Raw genomic sequence first — 21080 nt, forward strand, 5'->3', positions numbered from 1 at the left:
GCATCGCAGTTATGTAATAACTTCATAAGAGAACTCATCCGCACATTCAGTATACTTTGCAGTCACATTTTCGATGAGAATGAAGTATTTGTGTCTGTTAAATAAACTTCCTGTACTGCCTCCTAGTGAGGATAAGTAATACATAATACAAGGTCTTGGCTCTGATAACGTCTGTTCTATTTTTGCAGAGAATGGGCGTCCCAATAGCTGGTAAATCGCGTTTCCAATTCAACGTCAAAGTACATGCGACAGGTGGATACAGGTACATGAACGCGCTGGAAGGAAAAGTGATACCTATTATTTGGCTTGAAAGGGTAAGATCCAATACTATGTAGTATAAATCCTAAGTGTTGTGTATCTGATCCTAAAACTGAAAAGAAACTTCACAATTAACATTCGGTCTTGGATGAAGATAGATATATATCACGTTTCATTCATTCATTCATTCATTCAATCAATTCCATTGCAACGCGTCAGCTGAATTTTGGGCTGACTCGTCTCCTGAGAAGAGAGAAATAACATCCCTACGCGTAAAATTTGAAAAATGTGGGAAATTACTGGAGCTTCAGATTGATAGTATGTTCACCTCTCCGTCCTCTTAACGTTAATAGTAACAATAGTTACAGCAATCGGCTAGTAACTTTCATAATACCGCTTGTTTGTAAAAGAAAGTTAACACGTCTTCGGATCTGTGAATACAGAGGGATTTGTCTGGCAAGAACTCAAGAATCAAACGACGTTCGTTTTTAGAAGTTGGTATAGGATCACGTGTTTTGTTGCTACTGTTAAGTTTTAGTGGGACGCGTGAGGGGGAGGGATGGAGGAGAGAAGCACCATGAGAAAAAATGACGTCCCATTCGTGGGACGATCGGAGCAAGAGCGCCCGGGTAATTTATTCTGCGGTATGCATTACCACTGGTATTCAGGCCTCTTAGAATGTTAAGGCTAGTTAGGTACAACTGACGATTTTCCATCCGAATGCTTCGTGATTCGTAGTCCGGAAATCAGACGATATCTCTTTGTGACGTTGACTACATGTGGCTAGGTGGTCCATTATGTGATTTAAAACAGGTTCTTCAGTGATACTTCAATATTTTTTTAATGTTGTACCAGCGTTTCCCGAAGTTGGCGAACATAATTCTCATAATTACGTCAGCCTTTCTTTCTGATTAATTACACATGGCTGCAGACAGGGTTCCTCGCAGCTCTTAGATCTCCACATCGTGTTCTTAACTTTTGGATGTTCGGTAGCTTTTCGATAGGGCCCTGCACTGCTACTTCCATATCTCAGTTTTGTTTAGATGATTTCGTAAGGCAACTTCCAATTCATTCGCTAGTGAATTTATGTGACTTAACTGGCACACCTTTGTGAATCTAGCCACGTGGGTGGATGAATGCAAGTTGCTAACCAGATCCACGTAGCAAACCCGTATTTCTCTTCGACGTTTCCATTCTTGTAGTACAAAAAGGTGCGTCATTTCTGTGATAAATAAGAAAGACCTCTGATGGTCAGCCTGATACATAGTGTCACTAGTGGGCATTGAAGCTTACATGAGAGCTGTGGGCAGTAGCGATTTCTAAAATTAATAAAATTTTTAGACGAAGTACTAAGTAAGTAATTATTGTATGCTCCAACTTGGTGTAACTCGGCTTTATAAATTCATGAACTAAAATTACTTCCCTGCCTTATAGATCATAATTATTGTGGAATCGTTGAATGGTTAAAAAATATTACTACTAACAGAGATAAAATCGTGAGCGGTTGGTATAAAAAGGTTAACTACCTCAGCGTTCGACAAATTGCGCATGAAATGAGCCTTTCATTATCCTTGTCCTTCTGTCCAACTCAGTGGCGATGAGATTGGTTTAATATACAGGGTGGTCCATTGATAGTGTTGTTGTTGGTGCTGTGGTCTTCAGTCCTGAGACTGGTTTGATGCAGCTCTCCATGCTACTCTATCCTGTGCAAGCTTCTTCATCTCCCAGTACCTACTGCAACCTACATCCTTCTGAATCTGCTTAGTGTATTCATCTCTTGGTCTCGCTGTACGATTTTTACCCCCACGCTGCCCTCCAATACTAAATTGGTGATCCCTCGATGCCTCAGAACGTCCTACCAACCGATCCCTTCTTCTTGTCAAGTTGTGCCACAAGCTCCTCTTCTCCCCAATTCTATTCAATACCTCCTCATTAGTTATGTGATCTACCCATCTAATCTTCAGCATTATTCTGTAGCACCACATTTCGAAAGCTTCTATTCTCTTCTTGCCTAAACTATTTACCGTCCACGTTTCACTTCCATACATGGCTACACCCCATATAAATACTTTCAGAAACGACTTCCTGACATTTAAATCTATACTCGATGTTAACAAATTTTTCTTCTTCAGAAACGCTTTCCTTCCCATTGCCAGTCTACATTTTATATCCTCTCTACTTCGACCATCATCAGTTATTTTGCTTCCCAAATAGCAAAACTCCTTTACTAATTTGTCTCATTTCCTAATCTAATTCCCTCACCATCACCCGACTTAATTCGACTACATTCTATTATCCTCGTTTTGTTTTTGTTGATGTTCATCTTATACCCTCTTTTCAAGACAGTGTCCATTCTGTTCAACTGCTCTTCCAAGTCCTTTGCTGTCTCTGACAGAATTACAATATCATCGGCGAACCTCAACATTTTTATTTCTTCTCCATGGATTTTAATACCTACTCCGAACTTTTCTTTTGTTTCCTTTATTGCTTGCTCAATATACAGATTGAATAACATCGGGTATAGGCTACAAACCTGTCTCACTCCCTTCCTAAGCACTGCTTCCCTTTCATGTCCCTCGACTCTTATAACTGCCATCTGCTTTCTGTACAAATTGTAAATAGCCTTTCGCTCCCTGTATTTTACCCCTGCTACCTTCAGAATTTGAAAGAGAGTATTCCAATCAACATTGTCAAAAGCTTTCTCTAAGTCTACAAATGCTAGAAATGTAGGTTTGGCTTTCCTTAATCTTTCTTCTAATATAAGTCGTAGTCTCAGTATTGCTTCACGTGTTCCAACAGTCCTACGGATTCCAAATTGATCTTCTCCGAGGTTGGCTTATATCAGTTTTTCCATTCGTCTATAAAGAATTCGCGTTAGTATTTTGCAGCTGTGACTTATTAATTGATAGTTAGCCAATTTTCACATCTGTCAACACCTTTTTTCTTTGGGATTGGAATTATTATATTCTTCGTGAAGTCTGGGGGTATTTCGCCTGTCTTATACATCTTGGCCACCAGATGGTAGAGTTTTGTCAGGACTGGCTCTCCCAAGGCTGTCAGTAGTTCTAATGGAACGTTGTCTACTCCGGGGGCCTTGTTTCGACTCAGGTCTTTCAGTGCTCTGTCAAACTCTTCACGCAGTATCATATCTCCAATTTCATTTTCATCTACATCCTCTTCCATTTCGATAATATTGTCCTCAAGTACATCGCCCTTGTATAGACACTCTATATACTCCTTCCACCTTCCTGCTTTCCCTTCTTTGCTTAGAACTGGGTTTCCATCAAAGCTCTTGATATTCATACAAGTGGTTCTCCTTTCTCCAAAGGTCTCTTTAATTCTCCTGTATCCAGTATCTATCTTACCCCTAGTGAGACAAACCTCTACATCCTTACACTTGTCCTCTAGCCATGCCTGCTTTGTCATTTTGCACTACCTGTCGATATCATTTTTGAGACGTTTGATAGTGACTGGGCCAAATATCTAGCGAAATAAGCATCAAACGAAAAAACTACAAAGAACGAAGCTTGTCTGGCTTGAAGGCGAAACCAGATGGCGCTATGATTGGCCCGCTAGATGGCGCTGCCATAGGTCAAACGGATATCAACTGCGATTTTTAAATTGGAACCCCCATTTTTAATTACATATTAGTGTAGTACGTAAAGAAATATAAATGTTTCAGTTGTACAACTTTTTTCGCTTTGTGGTAGCGGCGCTGTAATAGTCACAAACGTGTAAGTACGAGGGATCACGTAACATTCTGCCAGTGCGGACTGTATTTGCTTCGTGATACATTACCCGTGTTAAAATGGACCGTTTATCAATTGTGGAAAAGGTCGATATCGTGTTGATATATGGCTATTGTGATCAAAATGCCCAACGGGCGTGTGCTATGTATGCTTTCTGGTATTGTGGACATCATCCAAGTGTCCGGACCGTTCGCCGGATAGTTACGTCATTTAAGGAAACAGGAAGTGTTCAGCCACATGTGAAACATCAACCACGACCTGCAACAAATGAAGGTGCCCAAGTAGGTGTTTTAGCTGCTGTCGCGGCTAATCCGCACATCAGTACAGTGTGCGATTTGCAGGGGGGATGGGGGGAATTTCCCCCTGTGCATCAGACCATCCCCTCCTCTGGTTTTAGTTTATGCATCCCAACCTGGGATGTTTATTTCCCACGCACTGGAGTAATACTTTACATATAGTTTAAATTTGTGGAGCCGAACTGTGAAAGTTTTTAATACAGTCTTACTATTAATATGTTTGCTTATTAATTTTGAAAAATTTGTTATGTAGTAGGTAAGCATTTCAAAACATTTAGAACTAAACGACAAGACGATGCACGCCACATTTCCGTAGCATGACACAATGTTGCAAGACGTCGCCCCAGCGTAAACGAGGCTTTAGAGCCAGGTCTGTATTGTATGGTGGATGTGATGTGTTGCGTACGAAACTAAAACGTGCAATCAGATCCAAACGTCGTGGAAAACTATGAAGAGGTGTCATCCTGCAGCAAGATAACGCTCGCCCACATTCTGCCAAACGGACAGCCGACGCAATAAAGGAGTTGAGATTCGAGGTGCTGGAACATCCACCATACAGTCGAGACCTGGCTCCAAGCGATTTTCACATGTTTGGGTCCTTAACGGTAGCACTACAGGGAAGAAGATTTGAAAGTGATGAAGACGTCATTGCAGCGGTGCAAAATTGGTTACAGATGCAACCGATAAACGTATCTTCTGATGAAATAAATAAGCTCGTAAAACGTCGGGAAAACTGCATTGAAGTCCAGGGAGGTTACGTAGAAAAATAACGCATGTTTCAGTTTTCTATCATCAGAATAAGTACAGCTTTTCACAAATGTGCCTTTACTTTTTGAATTCCCCTCGTAAACCTGTATTTAAATGATTTTGTAAATAAGCTTTACCTGTAATGTACTTTTAAAGATCTAACAAGGGATGGCTTTTCTGATAGTGCTTACGCGTGAATAGTGAGTTTCGGCATTAACATCTATTTATAAATAACTGTTTAACCATGGGTAACGCCGCGGTCCAAGCTAGTTACATATGTAATTATACTAACCCCCTAAGACATCCCCCCCACTGGTAAAAGCACAAATCGAACACTGTATCAGTAGCAGACAAACTGCGCGAGAATCGGGAATCTCAAAAACGTCGGTGTTGAGAATGGTACATAAATATCGATGGCACCCGTACCATATTTCAATGCACCAGGAATTGCATGGCGACGACTTTGAACGTCGTGTACAGTTCTGCCACTGGGCACAAGAGAAATTACGGGACGGTGACAGATTTTTTGCACGCGTTCTATTTCGCGACGAAGCGTCATTCCCCAAAAGCGGTAACGTAAACCGGCGTAATATGCACTATTGGGCAACGGAAAATCCACGATGGCTGCGATAAGTGGAACATCAGCGACCTTACGGCATTATGGGAGGAAGGATAATTGGCCCCGATTTTATCGATGGCAATCTAAATGGTGCAATGTATGCTGATTTCCTACGTAATGTTCGACCGATGTTACTACAAGACGTTTCACTGCATGACAGAATGGCGATGTACTTCCAACATGATGCATGTCCGGCACGTAGCTCGCGTGCGATTGAAGCGGTGGATTGCTCGTCGAAGCACCATACCATGGCCCGCACGTTCACCGGATCTGACGTCCCCGGATTTCTTTCTGTGGGGAAAGTTGAAGGATATTTGCCATCGTGATCCACCGACAATGCCTGACAACATGCGTCAGCGCATTGTCAATGCATGTGCGAACATTACGGAAGGCGAACTACTCGCTGTTGAGAGGAGTGTCGTTACATCTATTGCCAAATGCATTGAGGTTGACGGACACCATTTTGATCATTCATTGCATTAATGTGGTATTTACAAGTAATCACGCTGTAACAGCACGTGTTGTCGGAAATAAGTTCACAAAGGTACATGGATCACATAGGAACAACCGAAATAAAATGTTCAAACGTACCCACGTTCTGTATTTTAATTTAAAAAAACCTACCTGTTACCAACTGTTCGTCTAAAATTTTGAGCCATATGTTTGTGACAATTACAGCGCCACCTAGCACAAAGCGAAAAAAGTGGTCCAACTAAAACATTCATATTTCTTTACGTACCACACGAATATGTAATAAAAAAATGGGGGTTCCTATTTTAAAAAAACGCAGTTCATACCCGTTTGGCCTATGGCAGTGCCATCTAGCGGGCCAACCATAGCGCCATCTGGTTTCCGCCTGCAAGCTACCCAAGTTTCGTTCTTTGTAGTTTTATCTTCTGACGCTTATTTCGTGAGATATTTGGTCCGGTCACGATCAGTGGACCACCCTGTATATTCTTGTATTGAGTGAATAAATTGTTTTTGCTTAAATAAAATTGTGTGTGTTTGTTTCCTGAAACCGTCTCCTATGCCAACAGGACATAGGGGAATTTCCGCACGACCTGCAGAAGATTCTCTACTTCACGGCGGTGACGCTGGACAGTTTGAAGGCGGGCCTGCAGCACGGACTGCCGGTTGTCGCCGCCATGTGCGCGCTATCGCTGGTACTGTTCGCAGCATTCAGGTGCCGCAAGAACCGCCGCCTGCTGTCGGCGGCCAAGCGCAGCGGCGACAAGATACTGCTCAAGGTCACCGCACCGCCCACCCGCGAGATGACGCGCCTCTGAGGCACCTGGCCCACGCGCCCGCTCCCAAACAAGTATTACCCATCAGCCAGTGAGGAAGCGACGTTACCTGCGTGCTCCCGCCTACCTAAGTCTCTCTCCTGGTTAGGCTAGGAAACACCAGTCTCCCTCAGGCCTCTGACTATATCGTACAGCGGCCGCTAAGAACCATCGCACTCAATTCCATCCTCTGTCCAAACAACTGAAACGAAGAAATACGTTTCATGCTGAAGAGGATTTGAATGATTTATTGAAAAAAAATCAGGAACTTCAGATCACGTCGTGGATGTGATTAAACGTTATACTACGTTTACCAAAACACTTTGCGAATGCTGACCGCGAAGAGAAATCCCACTAATGTACTGTCAAACAAGCTGTGATACGAAATTCTAGTTTTAGAATTTGATAGATAGTGTACAACGGACTTTGCGCGCGGAAAATGATTCCTGCTCAGTTCATGTAGTATTGGTTTAGCTCTGAGAGCTGTGCCAAATATCTCGTAACGATTTTCTGTATTTTTAATGTTATTTTAGGTAAGCTGAAGTGCCTTTTAAAAATTACTCGGATATGACCTTAAAATGTCGATTACCAGAAGGTGGCTTTCTCATTTGAAAATGTATGTGTTCCTACTTTTTAAACCTTGGTGATATTGTACATAAAATTGGCGAGCAAACTGTTTTATAGAAAACATATTCGTGATCGAAAAAGGTTACGTCACAGGGAAGGTTATCAAATACAGTGTGTTGTTCACTCTTAAGTTTCTTGTTGTATGGTATTTTCGAAGTTCATTTTTCGTGCCGTAGGCGTTCAATGTAGACTGAGTGAATTTTTTGTGAGTTTTGTACAAAAATACAAATAAAACTTTTTCTTAAGGTTCTTTTATATTGCCAATAAAAATCTTTCAAAAATTACATCAAATAAAACTTAGGAACAAATAATCCACACTATTGATTTGATGATTTCTATGTTCTACACATGCAGAAAATTTCCTGGTAATGAATACAATCCCTCCTTATCTCAGGTGTGTGTGTGTGTGTGTGTGTGTGTGTGTGTGTGTGTGTGTGTGTGTGTGTGTGTGTGTTTTGTACGTGCCTAATTATGTAAGGTTGTTGCTGCTGACAGTAACAACACAGAATTAATAAACATGTCGCACTAAGACGGGGGCGGAGCGGGCGTCCCTACCTGTGCCTCTGGTCAGGTGGGTGGGGGCTACGAATTTCGAGGACTTCCAGATGTAGAGGCCACAATAGCCCAGACCATTTTTAATCAAAACCATAAAACACTAGTGATCCGTAAGTAAGAGGCAGTTTGGAGTTCAGGGTCCTTTATGTATGCAAAATACAAGCAGGTTAATGAAGACTTTCACATAATCGACGCTGAAAGAAAAGCAATCATGAAGATAGTAACTATGAGAAAATTGCTGGGATTGAACAGGTTTCTCGTGCGGATATATTTCGCCTCCTTTTCATCCAGTGATACTGCACATTGACCAATAGAAGTTCCAGAGCATACAAGAATTGCGATTGTTAAAATCGGCAGCAAAGTACATCAACAAGGAGCGCCGTTTTAAATCTACAAAAAGACCAGGTGAACGTAATAACTTTGTTATGGTTTTACTAATATTTGAATGAGACTAAGTATGTAAGGAAATAAATGCTATACTCAACATCAACAAAGAAATAGTTCTGTTTTCGCTGCCGCATATTGGCTTCAGAGCGCAATACAAACTAAATCCAGATATATCAATGCATGAATCATCACTCGAAAATACATAAATTTACAAAAAGGGAAAGCACACTCTATAGGCCTGAAACTTAATAACATTGACAAAAAGTTTTTAAAACATTTTTTAATTGTGACGATCGCAAATAAATACACTTTAAATTATGGTTAGTTTCGGTTGTTCACACAACCACCTAAGAATCGTGAACACCCAAAACTAGTCCTGAATTAATATTTTTTATTTAGGACCGGCATTATTGAAAGATCTGTGAAAAAATGGAAAAGCTTTTCAAAATATTTATGACTCGTCTCCATATCCTAATCATGTCAGGAGTTCATAATGATAATCAGAAGATTGTCAAATTTCAGACCAAGAAATGGAGACATTTTACATCGTTTTTTAGATTATGCTATTTTTACGTCACCGAAATCTTTGTTTTTCGCAATCATGAAGACATTTCATAGGAAAACAGGTAATTTCTTAGGTCCGCTGAAACTGATGCCATAATAAAGTGATGGAAAAAAATCGCAACACCAAAAAATATAGTGATCAAATTTCAGGAATACATGTATGTAAGTAACATATTTGATTAACATTGAAAGATCACAGGTTGATACAAGAGCGAGATAAGCCATCGCAAATGTGAATAGCCGGTGTAACTGCCAGAATTTCCAATGCAAGTATGCAAACGTGCATGCATTGTTTTGTACGGGTACCGGATGTCAGTTTGTGGGATGAAATTCTATGTCTATTGCGCTGGGTAGGTCAATACAGGGGCTACTAATGCCGGTTGTGGATGAGGCTGGAGCTGTTTTCTGATGATGTCCCATATGTTATCAATTGGAGACAGATCTGGTGATGGAGGAGGCCAAGGCAACTTTTAAACACTCTACACAGTATGTTGGGTTACAACAGCGGTATGTGGGCGAGCGTTATCATGTTGGGATACACCCCATGGAATGCGCATCATGAATGGTAGCACAACAGGTCGAATCACCAGAATCAGGGTGCGTGGGATGACCACGAGAATGCTCATGCTGTTGGACGAAATAACACCCTCAGGCCATAACCCCAGGCGTGTGTCCAGCGTGTATAGCGCGCCTACAGTTGGGTTGAGACTCTGAATTGGCCTCATAATCAACAAACGGCTATCACTGGCACTGAGGTAGAAACTGTTTACATCAGAAAACACAGCAGACCTCCACCCTGCCATCCAATGAGCTCTCGCTTGACACCACTGATGGCGGTGGTTTGGGCTCAGTAGAATGCGTGCTACAGGGCGTCTGTCTCGGAATTGTCATTGAAGTAACCGATTTGTAAGAGCTCGTTGCCATTGTGGTTCCAGCTGCTGCTCATAGAGCTGCTGCAGGTGCAGTGCGATTAGTCAGAACCACAGACCGAAGACGATGGTCCTCCTCCTCGGTAATGGCACTTCACTGTCCGGAGCTCTGTTTTCATGACACCGTACATTCTACTGACCACGGCTGCTGGCAATCATGTGCAATGGCTGAACTTCTGCGAAGCCTTTCGGCAGTATAGCAGAAGGAACATCCCATTTTTCGTAGCCCTTTTACATGATCTCGTTCAAACTCCGTGACATGTTGATAATGGCGTCTTTGTCGCATGAAAGTTATTCTTTACTAACATCAGTTCACTACGTCCAGTTTCAAAGGCACCTAATGCCCACGACCGCCACAGCATGTATTTAAAGCAAACCCGATTTGTTGCCTCAGTGGCGCCAATAGCGCCGCTCTTAAGTCAACAGCGCGAAATTTGAATAGGCATCTTTCAGATATAGAAACACGCCTACCAACGTTCGTTTATGTCACACAGCGTCCATGGTTCTGAGATGATTTTTCAGTCAGTATATGATCCACCACTGAAATAGCATTGTTTAGAACTTACAGTCCGCTGATGAGTGAGAATGAGTACCTTCCTGTGTCCACTGGGGGCCAAACCGCACAATAACCCTGGGTTCGGTATGGGGGCGGCGTTGGGGTGAGTGGCCTGATGTAGCCTGATGTAGCCTGATGTAGCCTGATGTAGCCTGATGTAGCCTGATGTAGCCTGATGTAGCCTGATGTAGCCTGATGTAGCCTGATGTAGCCTGATGTAGCCTGATGTAGCCTGATGTAGCCTGATGTAGCCTGATGTAGCCTGATGTAGCCTGATGTAGCCTGATGTAGCCTGATGTAGCCTGATGTAGCCTGATGTAGCCTGATGTAGCCTGATGTAGCCTGATGTAGCCTGATGTAGCCTGATGTAGCCTTATGTAGCCTTATGTAGCCTGATGTAGCCTGATGTAGCCTTATGTAGCCTTATGTAGCCTGATGTAGCCTGATGTAGCCTGATGTAGCCTGATGTAGCCTGATGTAGCCTGATGTAGCCTGATGTAGCCTGATGTAGCCTGATGTAGCCTGATGTAGCCTGATGTAGCCTTATGTAGGCTGATGTAGGCTGATGTAGGCTGATGTAGGCTGATGTAGGCTGATGTAGGCTGATGTAGGCTGATGTAGGCTGATGTAGGCTGATGTAGGCTGATGTAGGCTGATGTAGGCTGATGTAGGCTGATGTAGGCTGATGTAGGCTGATGTAGGCTGATGTAGGCTGATGTAGGCTGATGTAGGCTGATGTAGGCTGATGTAGGCTGATGTAGGCTGATGTAGGCTGATGTAGGCTGATGTAGGCTGATGTAGGCTGATGTAGGCTGATGTAGGCTGATGTAGGCTGATGTAGGCTGATGTAGGCTGATGTAGGCTGATGTAGGCTGATGTAGGCTGATGTAGGCTGATGTAGGCTGATGTAGGCTGATGTAGGCTGATGTAGGCTGATGTAGGCTGATGTAGGCTGATGTAGGCTGATGTAGGCTGATGTAGGCTGATGTAGGCTGATGTAGGCTGATGTAGGCTGATCTAGCGTTGTGTACCATTGAGGGCTACAGTGAGGACGAAGCATCTCCGTCGTTTCTAGGTCCCCAGTTCAATACAATACAATACAATACAATACAATACAATACACATTACAATACAATACAATACACATTACAATACAATACAATACACATTACAATACAATACAATACACATTACAATACAATACAATACACATTACAATACAATACAATACACATTACAATACAATACAATACACATTACAATACAATACAATACACATTACAATACAATACAATACACATTACAATACAATACAATACACATTACAATACAATACAATACACATTACAATACAATACAATACACATTACAATACAATACAATACACATTACAATACAATACAATACACATTACAATACAATACAATACACATTACAATACAATACAATACACATTACAATACAATACAATACACATTACAATACAATACAATACACATTACAATACAATACAATACACATTACAATACAATACAATACACATTACAATACAATACAATACACATTACAATACAATACAATACACATTACAATACAATACAATACACATTACAATACAATACAATACACATTACAATACAATACAATACACATTACAATACAATACAATACACATTACAATTCCCACGGCTTACACACATTATAAATATTTGACATTTTTTGTCAGTCATTACATCTATATTAATCACTTTTTCACAGATTGTATGCAACAAATAGACCAATGTCTAAGCAGATAAGCGGTTTCGCCACCCGCGCCTCTGACGGCTTGCCTCCGCTACAGCTAATCATGGCTATCCGTGCAAGGAGTTTCTGTCATGACCGACTCTCACGCTTAAGCTGAAACATAACAGTAACTAGTTCACGAGTCTCACTCAGAACTTGGAAATCAAAATACTTGGCGACGGAAAGGGAGACACGAAGCCCAGTAACAGATAGCTGTGTTGCCTGTGTTCATAACCCTGATACAATGAAAGCATACACTACGGATAGCAAGTAACAGCTAATCTACGCTGCTAACCAACAGATGATAACGTGGCTGCTTTCTTTTCGTTAAACTATGTACATACGCCATAAAACAGACGAATTGTCTCTAGTGGTGCAGAAGCCCAGCAGTGTTGCCGTCTTAGTGTAGGTGAACACTATTTGGTAAGAACCAGAACGTCACTTCTCTGCTGCTTCACACCTACCGCCATCTCTGGCATACAGCTTACTGTCGGCAGTTTACCAAAATGATCTGTTTCATGTCCAAAATTCGATCTCTATCTCAGCTGGATTGCTTCTGCAGGATCATTCCCTGTCTTCCACTTACTGTGACCATTTTTCTTGGAGTAGGTTTTTGAATTTTATCGCTTTAAATTTTAAACAGAACCCTTACATCTGTGAGATGCAGCCGTAAACATCATACGTTATTCAAATCAGTTTTACAGCAAATTAAATCTGTGATGTACAGGGAAACAACCAACGTTCTGCACATCTTCCCGGAAAAACGTTTACGTATGTGCGATCACTGATGTCCCATACATCACACTGGGACTACATATCTTAATAATCAAGGAATAATTCTGTAACAGAGGCATTCCACATACAGACATATCTTTGAAAAAAGTAATTAAAATTTCGTAACCATATAATGTGTAATTGTACACACTGAACGACAACTTAAAGAATTTTACTGTAAATTTGTGAAAGGGATAGGGTACAAATTTTTTTGTACTGCAGTAAACAATGACACAAAAATTTACAGCAGTCGGCGATCTCAATGGCTGGATCTGAGTTCACTGCTCAACGCAATAATGAACGCAGTAAGTTGAGCAGTTAAGAGACAAAGAATGATCAGCTCATGGCGAAACTTAAATGAAGGTAAAGTAACTGAAAAGACTTCTCACAAATAGTCAGAAATCAGTGAGGCGGCAGGCACTTCACTCCTTGATATGGTCTTTCTCGACACGAAGACGCGCCTCTTTTCCAACCAGTATTACCTCGGAAATGTGGCATCGACGATAGACGCATAAATTCAATTCACAGATTACTCCAGTTCACACAGTAATCGAGCACCCGGAGCAGTCACAGAAATGAATAATTTGTGGAGGCTGATGAAACAAAATTAAAGATATGGAACTGTGTGTAAGTCAGAAGTTACGTACCTTTGACACCTACAATATACCACAGATAAAAGATAATAAATGAATGTGCTCATTTCTTCAGTGATGTATCCTGTACTTGTTGGTGCCTAAATGGCGAACGAAACCCAAATACCTATCATGAAGGGTTCCTCGAAATAAATCTTTCCAATAATTTCAGCAAGCCCGATGCTCCTTATTAATACTCGTTCGCAGGTCATGATCAGCCGAGAGGGGCACTGGATGCTGGTATGAGGAGACATGCAGTCAGCACACCACTCACATGGCTGTGACCGGAACCGCCTAGCTGTTCTAGGCACTTCGGTCTGGAACCGTGCGACCACTACGATCGCGGATTCGAATCCTGTCTCTGGCATGGATGTGTATGATGTCCTTAAGTTAGTTACGTTTAAGTAGTTCTAAGTTCTAGGGGACTGATGACTCAGATGTTATGTCCCATAGTGCTCAGATCCATTTGAACCATTTTTTTTTATTGCAGGCAAAACATAGTGAGGTGTGCTTTAGTTCTGTTAGTTGAAATATTCGCGTTAAAACGTCGCATAGCAGCTATATATCGAAATTCAGATTACAACTTGTGATGACTTTGGCTGGAAGTGTGTGTGTGTGTGTGTGTGTGTGTGTGTGTGTGTGTGTGTGTGTGTGTGTGTATAAACAGTGGTTAGTGCCACAAATATGGCTGCCTGCAGTCATAACGTATGCGGTCGTCGTTGAAACAACAAAATGGTTTCCAAGGAAGAGCTGGATGATGTAGATACATGCAACTCTTGTAAATATCCTTGATATGTTCCTGAATGAAATGGGCAACAAAGGTGCTACTAATGAGATAAGTATCCAAATTCCTTTAACCAAGTAAACAATTTTATGTCGCGTCACTTACCGTAATTTACGTCCATTACCGTGACAATGCGATGACAGGCATGTCAAGCACCACCGTTAACGTGGTTGGTATTGGTTTCTTATAAAATATTAATCTACCGCTGTATCCATACCTTGAAAAACCATACCAACGAAAGTCTGTTACGTGTTTATCAGCTTATGCACATCATTACTGATTTTATGTGTATCCTATAGCACCTGTGTTGCAGGTATATTTGTCGTATGTGTAAGTGCTCTAGTTCTTTCTACAAACTGTCGATGAATGTATTTGTATTGTATTGAACTGGGGACCTAGAAACGACGGGGAGACTTCTTCCCCACCGTAGCCTCAGTGGTACGCGATAGCAGTCCACTCACCCCGACGCCACCACACCCCACACCGAACCCAGGGTTATTGTGTGGTTCGGCCCCCGAACGTCTTACAGCAAACGAGTGTAGCTCCGATGTTTGCGTGGTAGAGCAGTTATGGTGTACATGTATGTGGAGAAAGTGTTTGCGCAGCAATCGTCAACATAGTGCAACCGCGGCGGAATAAGGGCAACCTGCCCGCATTTGCCGAGGTAGATCCATCCACAGACTGGCCAGCACACCGGACCTCGACTCTAAACCACCAGGTGGATCCGTGCTGGGGACCAGCACGTTTTCCCGCCCGGAAAGCAGTGCTTGAGACTGCATGGCTAACCAGGATGGCTGGGATGTCTTTATTTTTGTGCGTGAAATTATTCTGAAATATGTGGAAGATGTTAAGCTCAGTGGTTCAGAGGAATATCACAGACATGCATATTTCCGGAGCTGCACCAAGTAACGACATTCCGGATAAGAAAATGCGCTTTGGAAGTACATGCAATATTTTGCTTGTGAGACTTTATTGAAACCTAACTGCCCGCTTTCTTAGAGAGAGAGAGAGAGAGAGAGAGAGAGAGAGAGAGAGAGAGAGAGAGAGAGAGAGAGAGAGAGAGATGGCGCTTACTGTTGTTTACAGGGGAGGTCTTCAAATGTTGTATATCAACATTCTTCGGAGACTGAAAAAATTAATTATTTAGTGGTTCATTTTAAGCGAGAATTATCATCTAGAACACAATTTAAGTAGTGATGTGATATGAATAACACGGGGTTTTGATACATTTCCAGTGATGCGCAAAGACCTCCACAGTAATAGGGCGGAAAACTTGTCCATGCTCTTGTTGAGAGAATCTAGACATTTCTCGTTGCTTCAGACTGCGCTGGCCATTTTTTGGATGAACAACTTGTCTGGGCACCGAGAAGGCGTAACCTAATGCCCACATTGAATTTTACTCTAATTCCTACAAATTTTGTCAGGGGCTAAAGCGTAGTTAGCAATACTGCTCCAGTGCACCGACAGCAACATGTGACACTCACTTAAACAGCTAGAGGGTCAACAGATCTCTTTCTGCAGTAAAGTTTTGTCTTAAACGTCATTTTCCCCAAATTCGATTCATTAGTTCCTCATAAATTACTCGATCTACTCATGAAGTCTTCAGCATTCTTCTGTAACACAACGTTTCGAAAACTTCTATTCTCGTCTTGTCTTTGCTCCACTACAACGCTACAGTCAATACAAATATCTTCAGAGAGTAATTGTTAACACTTAAATTTATATTCTGTGTCAACAAATTTCTCGTTCAATGAAACACATTAATTGCTTCTGCCATCTCCATTTCATGTCCTCTTTACTTCGGTAGTCACCAATTATTTTGTTGCCCAAAGACTAAGACACATTTCCTACTCTTTGTGCCTCATTTTGGAACCTAATTCCATCAGTATCATCTGATTTAATTCAACTAAATTCTGTTACCTATGTTTTATTTTGCTGTTGTTCGTCTTACCTGTTTTCAAGGCGCTGTCCATTGCACTCAACCGTTTTTCCAAATCCCTTGCCGTTTTTGACGGAATTACAAAGTCATTAGCAATCATCAATGTTTTTACTTCTTCTTCTCTGAACTTTACTTCTTTCCAAATAGCTTTTTGCTGTCCTTCACAGCTTGCTCAACGTACATTTTGAGTAATATTGGGGATAGGCTACAATCCTGTCTCACGCACTTCTCAATTATAGAAACTTCATCACTCCCATGCGTAACAAGAACCACTGTTGCTCGATTTTCTTCTATGCTAGGTTGTCCCGCTTCCATAACAAACATTAGCATCATTGTACATCCGTGAAGGTGAATATTCAATATTTAAATCTGTAACATTTTCATGGAAACATTACGCTTTTATATATATATAAAGCAACATGTACGTGTGGCGTCTCGTTCCAAACCCGTCGATCGATTTCAACAAGATTTGGCACAGAAACAGGAGGCCTCATGAGTATCAGCTCCTAGCGGCAGTAGGTGTGGAGATATGAGCTACCCTGCATGATAGTCATGTTGTGTGGGAACAGTATCAGCCTGCCAAACCAACCTACTTTGCAAGGTAGCCTACACTGAAGGCAAGAAACGCCTCTCTGGACCCCAACTTAACGGGTGCCCTGCATGACAGGCATGTTGTGGGAGTAGTACTTGCCTGCTTGATTGAACTGTATTTCAGGGGCTACAAATGGTAATAAGCATAGCTAGGTACAGGTTGAGATGGATAGAGGTGGGTGGACACAGCAACGGGGAGAAGGAAACGCACTGGGCGAAGCGTGGAGGAGAGATGAATGAGACAGGTAGAAATTGTAGAGGAGTAGTGGGCAACTCAAAAAGAAAGAGGGGAGATGGAGATGGGAAGGGAATGTGGGACGAGTATGTGGTCAGAGGGAGATGGAAGAAGATATGATGAGAGTGGGGGGAGGGGGTAGAGGTAATGGATAAAGAGAGGGGCAGGAGGGAATGATGAGACAAAGTGAGGAAGATGGATGGATGGATGGATGGATGGATGGATGGATGGATGTATATGGGTGGGTGGGTGTATATTGGAGGATGAAGCGGATGGACAGAACATGTGGTGGATACAGAGACGTGGAAGAGAAGATGTATTCATTATACACCATCGTTCCCAGAACTGCTGAAGACAGACGTTGACTATGGATATTGTATTGTATCACTGACGCAGTCCCTTTGACTGTTAAGAGATGTCACTAAACCCGCTCAAAGATGTAAACACCCATGCATGAGCAGCTCCTATCAGATGGAGGGGTCAGACAGCCGATCAGGTCCAGTCATTGCACCAGGAAGGAGGTACACTGCTACTTTGTGCCAGGAAGGGCTCTCAAAAAGGGAAGTGTCCAGGCGTCTCGGAGTGAACAAGGCCATGTTGTTCGGACATGGACGAGATACAAAGAGACAGGAACTGTCGATGACATGTCTCGCTCTGGCCGCACAAGGGCTACTACTGCAGTGGATAATCGCCACCTAGGATTATGGCTCGGAGGAAACATGACTGCAACGCCACCATGTTGAATAACGCTTTTCGTGCAGCCACGGGACGTCGTCTTAAGACTCAAAGTGTGCACAAGTGATGCGCAAATTCACCCCCGACGTCCATGGCGAGGTCCATCTTTGCCACCACGACACCATGCGGTGCGGTACAGATGGACCCAATTGAAACGTCCTCTTAGAAAAATTGTACAGGGCTGAGCTTAAACTGACACACAATATTTTTAGCGCAACGCAATCTGACTTTCCAAAATCCCTACAAAAGAATGGCCCTGACTAACATTAACCTATACGTTTCACAAATCACTTACTTCACCAAAAATCTTCGTTACACGAACTACTGCAATACAGCGAGCGCCACTACTGCCAGCTAAATAAAAGATTCAAACTACGGAAAGCACTAATTACTGACAGGCATAGTTAGCAAATGAAAGACTTTAATAGAGAACAAACAATGTATTTACCTCAATAGTGTTCAAAAGTCGTAATATATATAGCAGTTGATGATATCCATTCTTACAAATGTACTGTTTCTGATGGACACACGTCCTGATCATCCGCTCTCAAAAATCCGCCATCTCATTTCCCCACATCCACCACTGCTGACGGCTCACCTCCAACTGCGCAACGCTACGCACTGTTCACACCCAGCTGCCCAACACTACAATGGCAGACAACAATGCAAACTAGCCACAGACTGCACATAGCATAGCCAGTAATTTTCATACAGAGCGCTACGTGGCGTTACCAATATAAAAACCTGAACAGCCTACTTACACAATTACAAGCCGAATGGACCGCTCAGGACTGGCATCACGTTCTCTTCACCGATAAGTGTCGCATATGCCTTCAACCACACAATCGTCGGAGACGTAATTGGAGGCTACCCGGTGGTGCTGAACGCCTTAGACACACTGTGCAGCGAGTGCAGCAAGGTGGAGGTTCCCTGCTGTCTTGGGGCGGCATTATGTGGGGCCGACATACGCCGCTGGTGATCATGGAAGGCGCCGTAACGGCTGTATGATACGTGAATGCCATCCTCCGACCGATAGTGCAGCCATATCGACAGCATATTGACGAGACATTAGTCTTGATGGACGAAAATTCGCGTCCCCCCATCGTGCACATCTTGTGAATGACTTCCTTCAGGATAACGACATCGCTCGAAGAGAGTGGCTAGCATGTTCTCCAGGCATGAACCCTATCAAACATGTCTGGCATATATTGAAAAGGGCTGTTTATGGACGACGTGACGCACCAACCACTCTGAGGGATTTACGCCGAATCGCCGGTGAGGAGTGGGACAACCTGGACCAACAGTGCCTTGATGTACTTGTGGATAGTTTGCCACGACGAATACAGGCATGCATCAATGCAAGTGGTCGTGCTGCTGGGTATTAGAGGTACCGGTATACAGCAATCTGGACCACCACCTCTGAAGCTCTCGCTGTATGGTGGTACAGCATGCAATGGGTGATTTGCACGAGCAATAAAAAGAGAGGATATGATGATTATGTTGATCTCTCTTCCAATTTTCTGTACTGGTTCCGGAACTTTCGCAGCCGAGGGGATGCAAAACTTTTTTGTGTTTGTATGTGTGAAACATACATGCAGGCAAAGCTGCAGGAATGATGCTAGTCAGGGTGTTCAAGAAAAGTTGCGATGAACTTAGAGGGGTGGTAGTGGTATCTTGAGGAACAATTCTACGCTAGAAAGACCTGTCCAAAACGTCATCCAATGATGCTACAGTGTCGAAGCGACAGTTGCCAGCGCCTGCCACTACGTCACCACTGAGGCAGCAAACATGACTTTGTACGCTGACAGACCGTGGGAGGAACACCTCGCAATGTTTTTTTTTTTCATTCAGTATCTGCGACTGACTGCACAGTCGGCAGTGGAGAAGATGGAGCTAGCTGCTGCATGAGAAAGGCGTCGTCTCGTACGAATGTGATGCTCTGTTAGTTTGACTGTTTCAGACGAGGGTTTCCATCCCTAGTTCATTTTTCTCCTGAAACCCTCTAAAATGTTTTACGGTGTACACTGGCGATCGTGGCAATCAGTGACAATCACTGAATAACAGACAGCATTGCGGGACGTTTCGCCTACGGTCCGTCAGAACATAAAGTCATGGTTGCTGTCAAAGTGGTAGCCTAATGGGAGGCGCCGGCGCCTGTGCCTGTAACTTCGATGCTCTGTAGCATCGTTGGATGGCGTTGCTGGACACACATTCCTATCCTCGAGACGCTCTCCAAAACCTCTTGAATTTTATCGCAACATTTATGGGACCCCTGTATAGTATTTTATTCTAAAGCAGAAAATGATGTCCAATAAAACAAAATATACAAATTTAATGCTGTTTCTTAAATAATCAGTTAAAAATTTTAACACAATGAACAACAAGAAATATAGTTTGTGTTATAAAGACCATCTCAGTCCTTTCCACTCTACTTTTGTAGCTTCAAACTTCGACATCCCTCTAACATTATCCCGTGACGTAAATTCAAATTATCAATATAGCGTCAAGTTTGCCTTATGATTTGTTTAGCGTACTGTCCTCAATAGCTGGAATGATGCACTGAAAAAGGCTATTTGTCTATTTCTATAACTTTCCATGTCTATCACTCGCTATTTGACTCTTAAAATGAAAAATTTACGTCACTGTAGAAAGAATAAATTTAAATACTTAAGCATCTTGTTTTCACTGCATCTCTTCAATGAAGATAACTCATCAGTGACCGAAAGCTAACGACACACTTCTTAGTTGTTTTGGGACGTTTGTCTGAGTGCCCTGAAAACCGCCAGGGGATTTTGTCCTTAGTAATTGAATTTCCAGAGTTACTTGACGAAAAGGATCAAGGAATGTGCATTCATTCTGTCTCTAACATTCCCCATGTGGGGGTTCTGCCCACTCGTCTCTTACATGGTGCCTAAAGAATGCTGCGTTCTCGGATAGCTATACAACAAATCAAGCAAACCACATTAATAATTCTTATTTCTATAAAGAAGATCGATAATACTTAACTCTGGATTTACAAGCACGAGTCGCTAGCGATA

The 21080-nt window shown here is 42.4% G+C and overlaps 1 protein-coding gene across 1 annotated transcript in view; it reads left to right on the forward strand.

Annotated features, from left to right (window-relative positions):
• LOC126100976 (lysosome membrane protein 2-like) overlaps positions 1-7824 on the forward strand; it is a 348747-nt gene extending 340923 nt beyond the window's left edge. The window contains exons 10-11 of the mRNA XM_049911640.1: positions 189-314; positions 6707-7824. Coding sequence (XP_049767597.1) covers positions 189-314; positions 6707-6955 — 375 coding nt within the window. The 3' untranslated portion in view covers positions 6956-7824. The remainder of the gene's footprint in view (positions 1-188; positions 315-6706) is intronic.
• The last annotated feature ends 13256 nt before the right edge of the window (positions 7825-21080 follow it).

Source organism: Schistocerca cancellata, chromosome 9, assembly GCF_023864275.1.
Source record: "Schistocerca cancellata isolate TAMUIC-IGC-003103 chromosome 9, iqSchCanc2.1, whole genome shotgun sequence".
Classification (NCBI taxonomy): domain Eukaryota; kingdom Metazoa; phylum Arthropoda; class Insecta; order Orthoptera; family Acrididae; genus Schistocerca; species Schistocerca cancellata.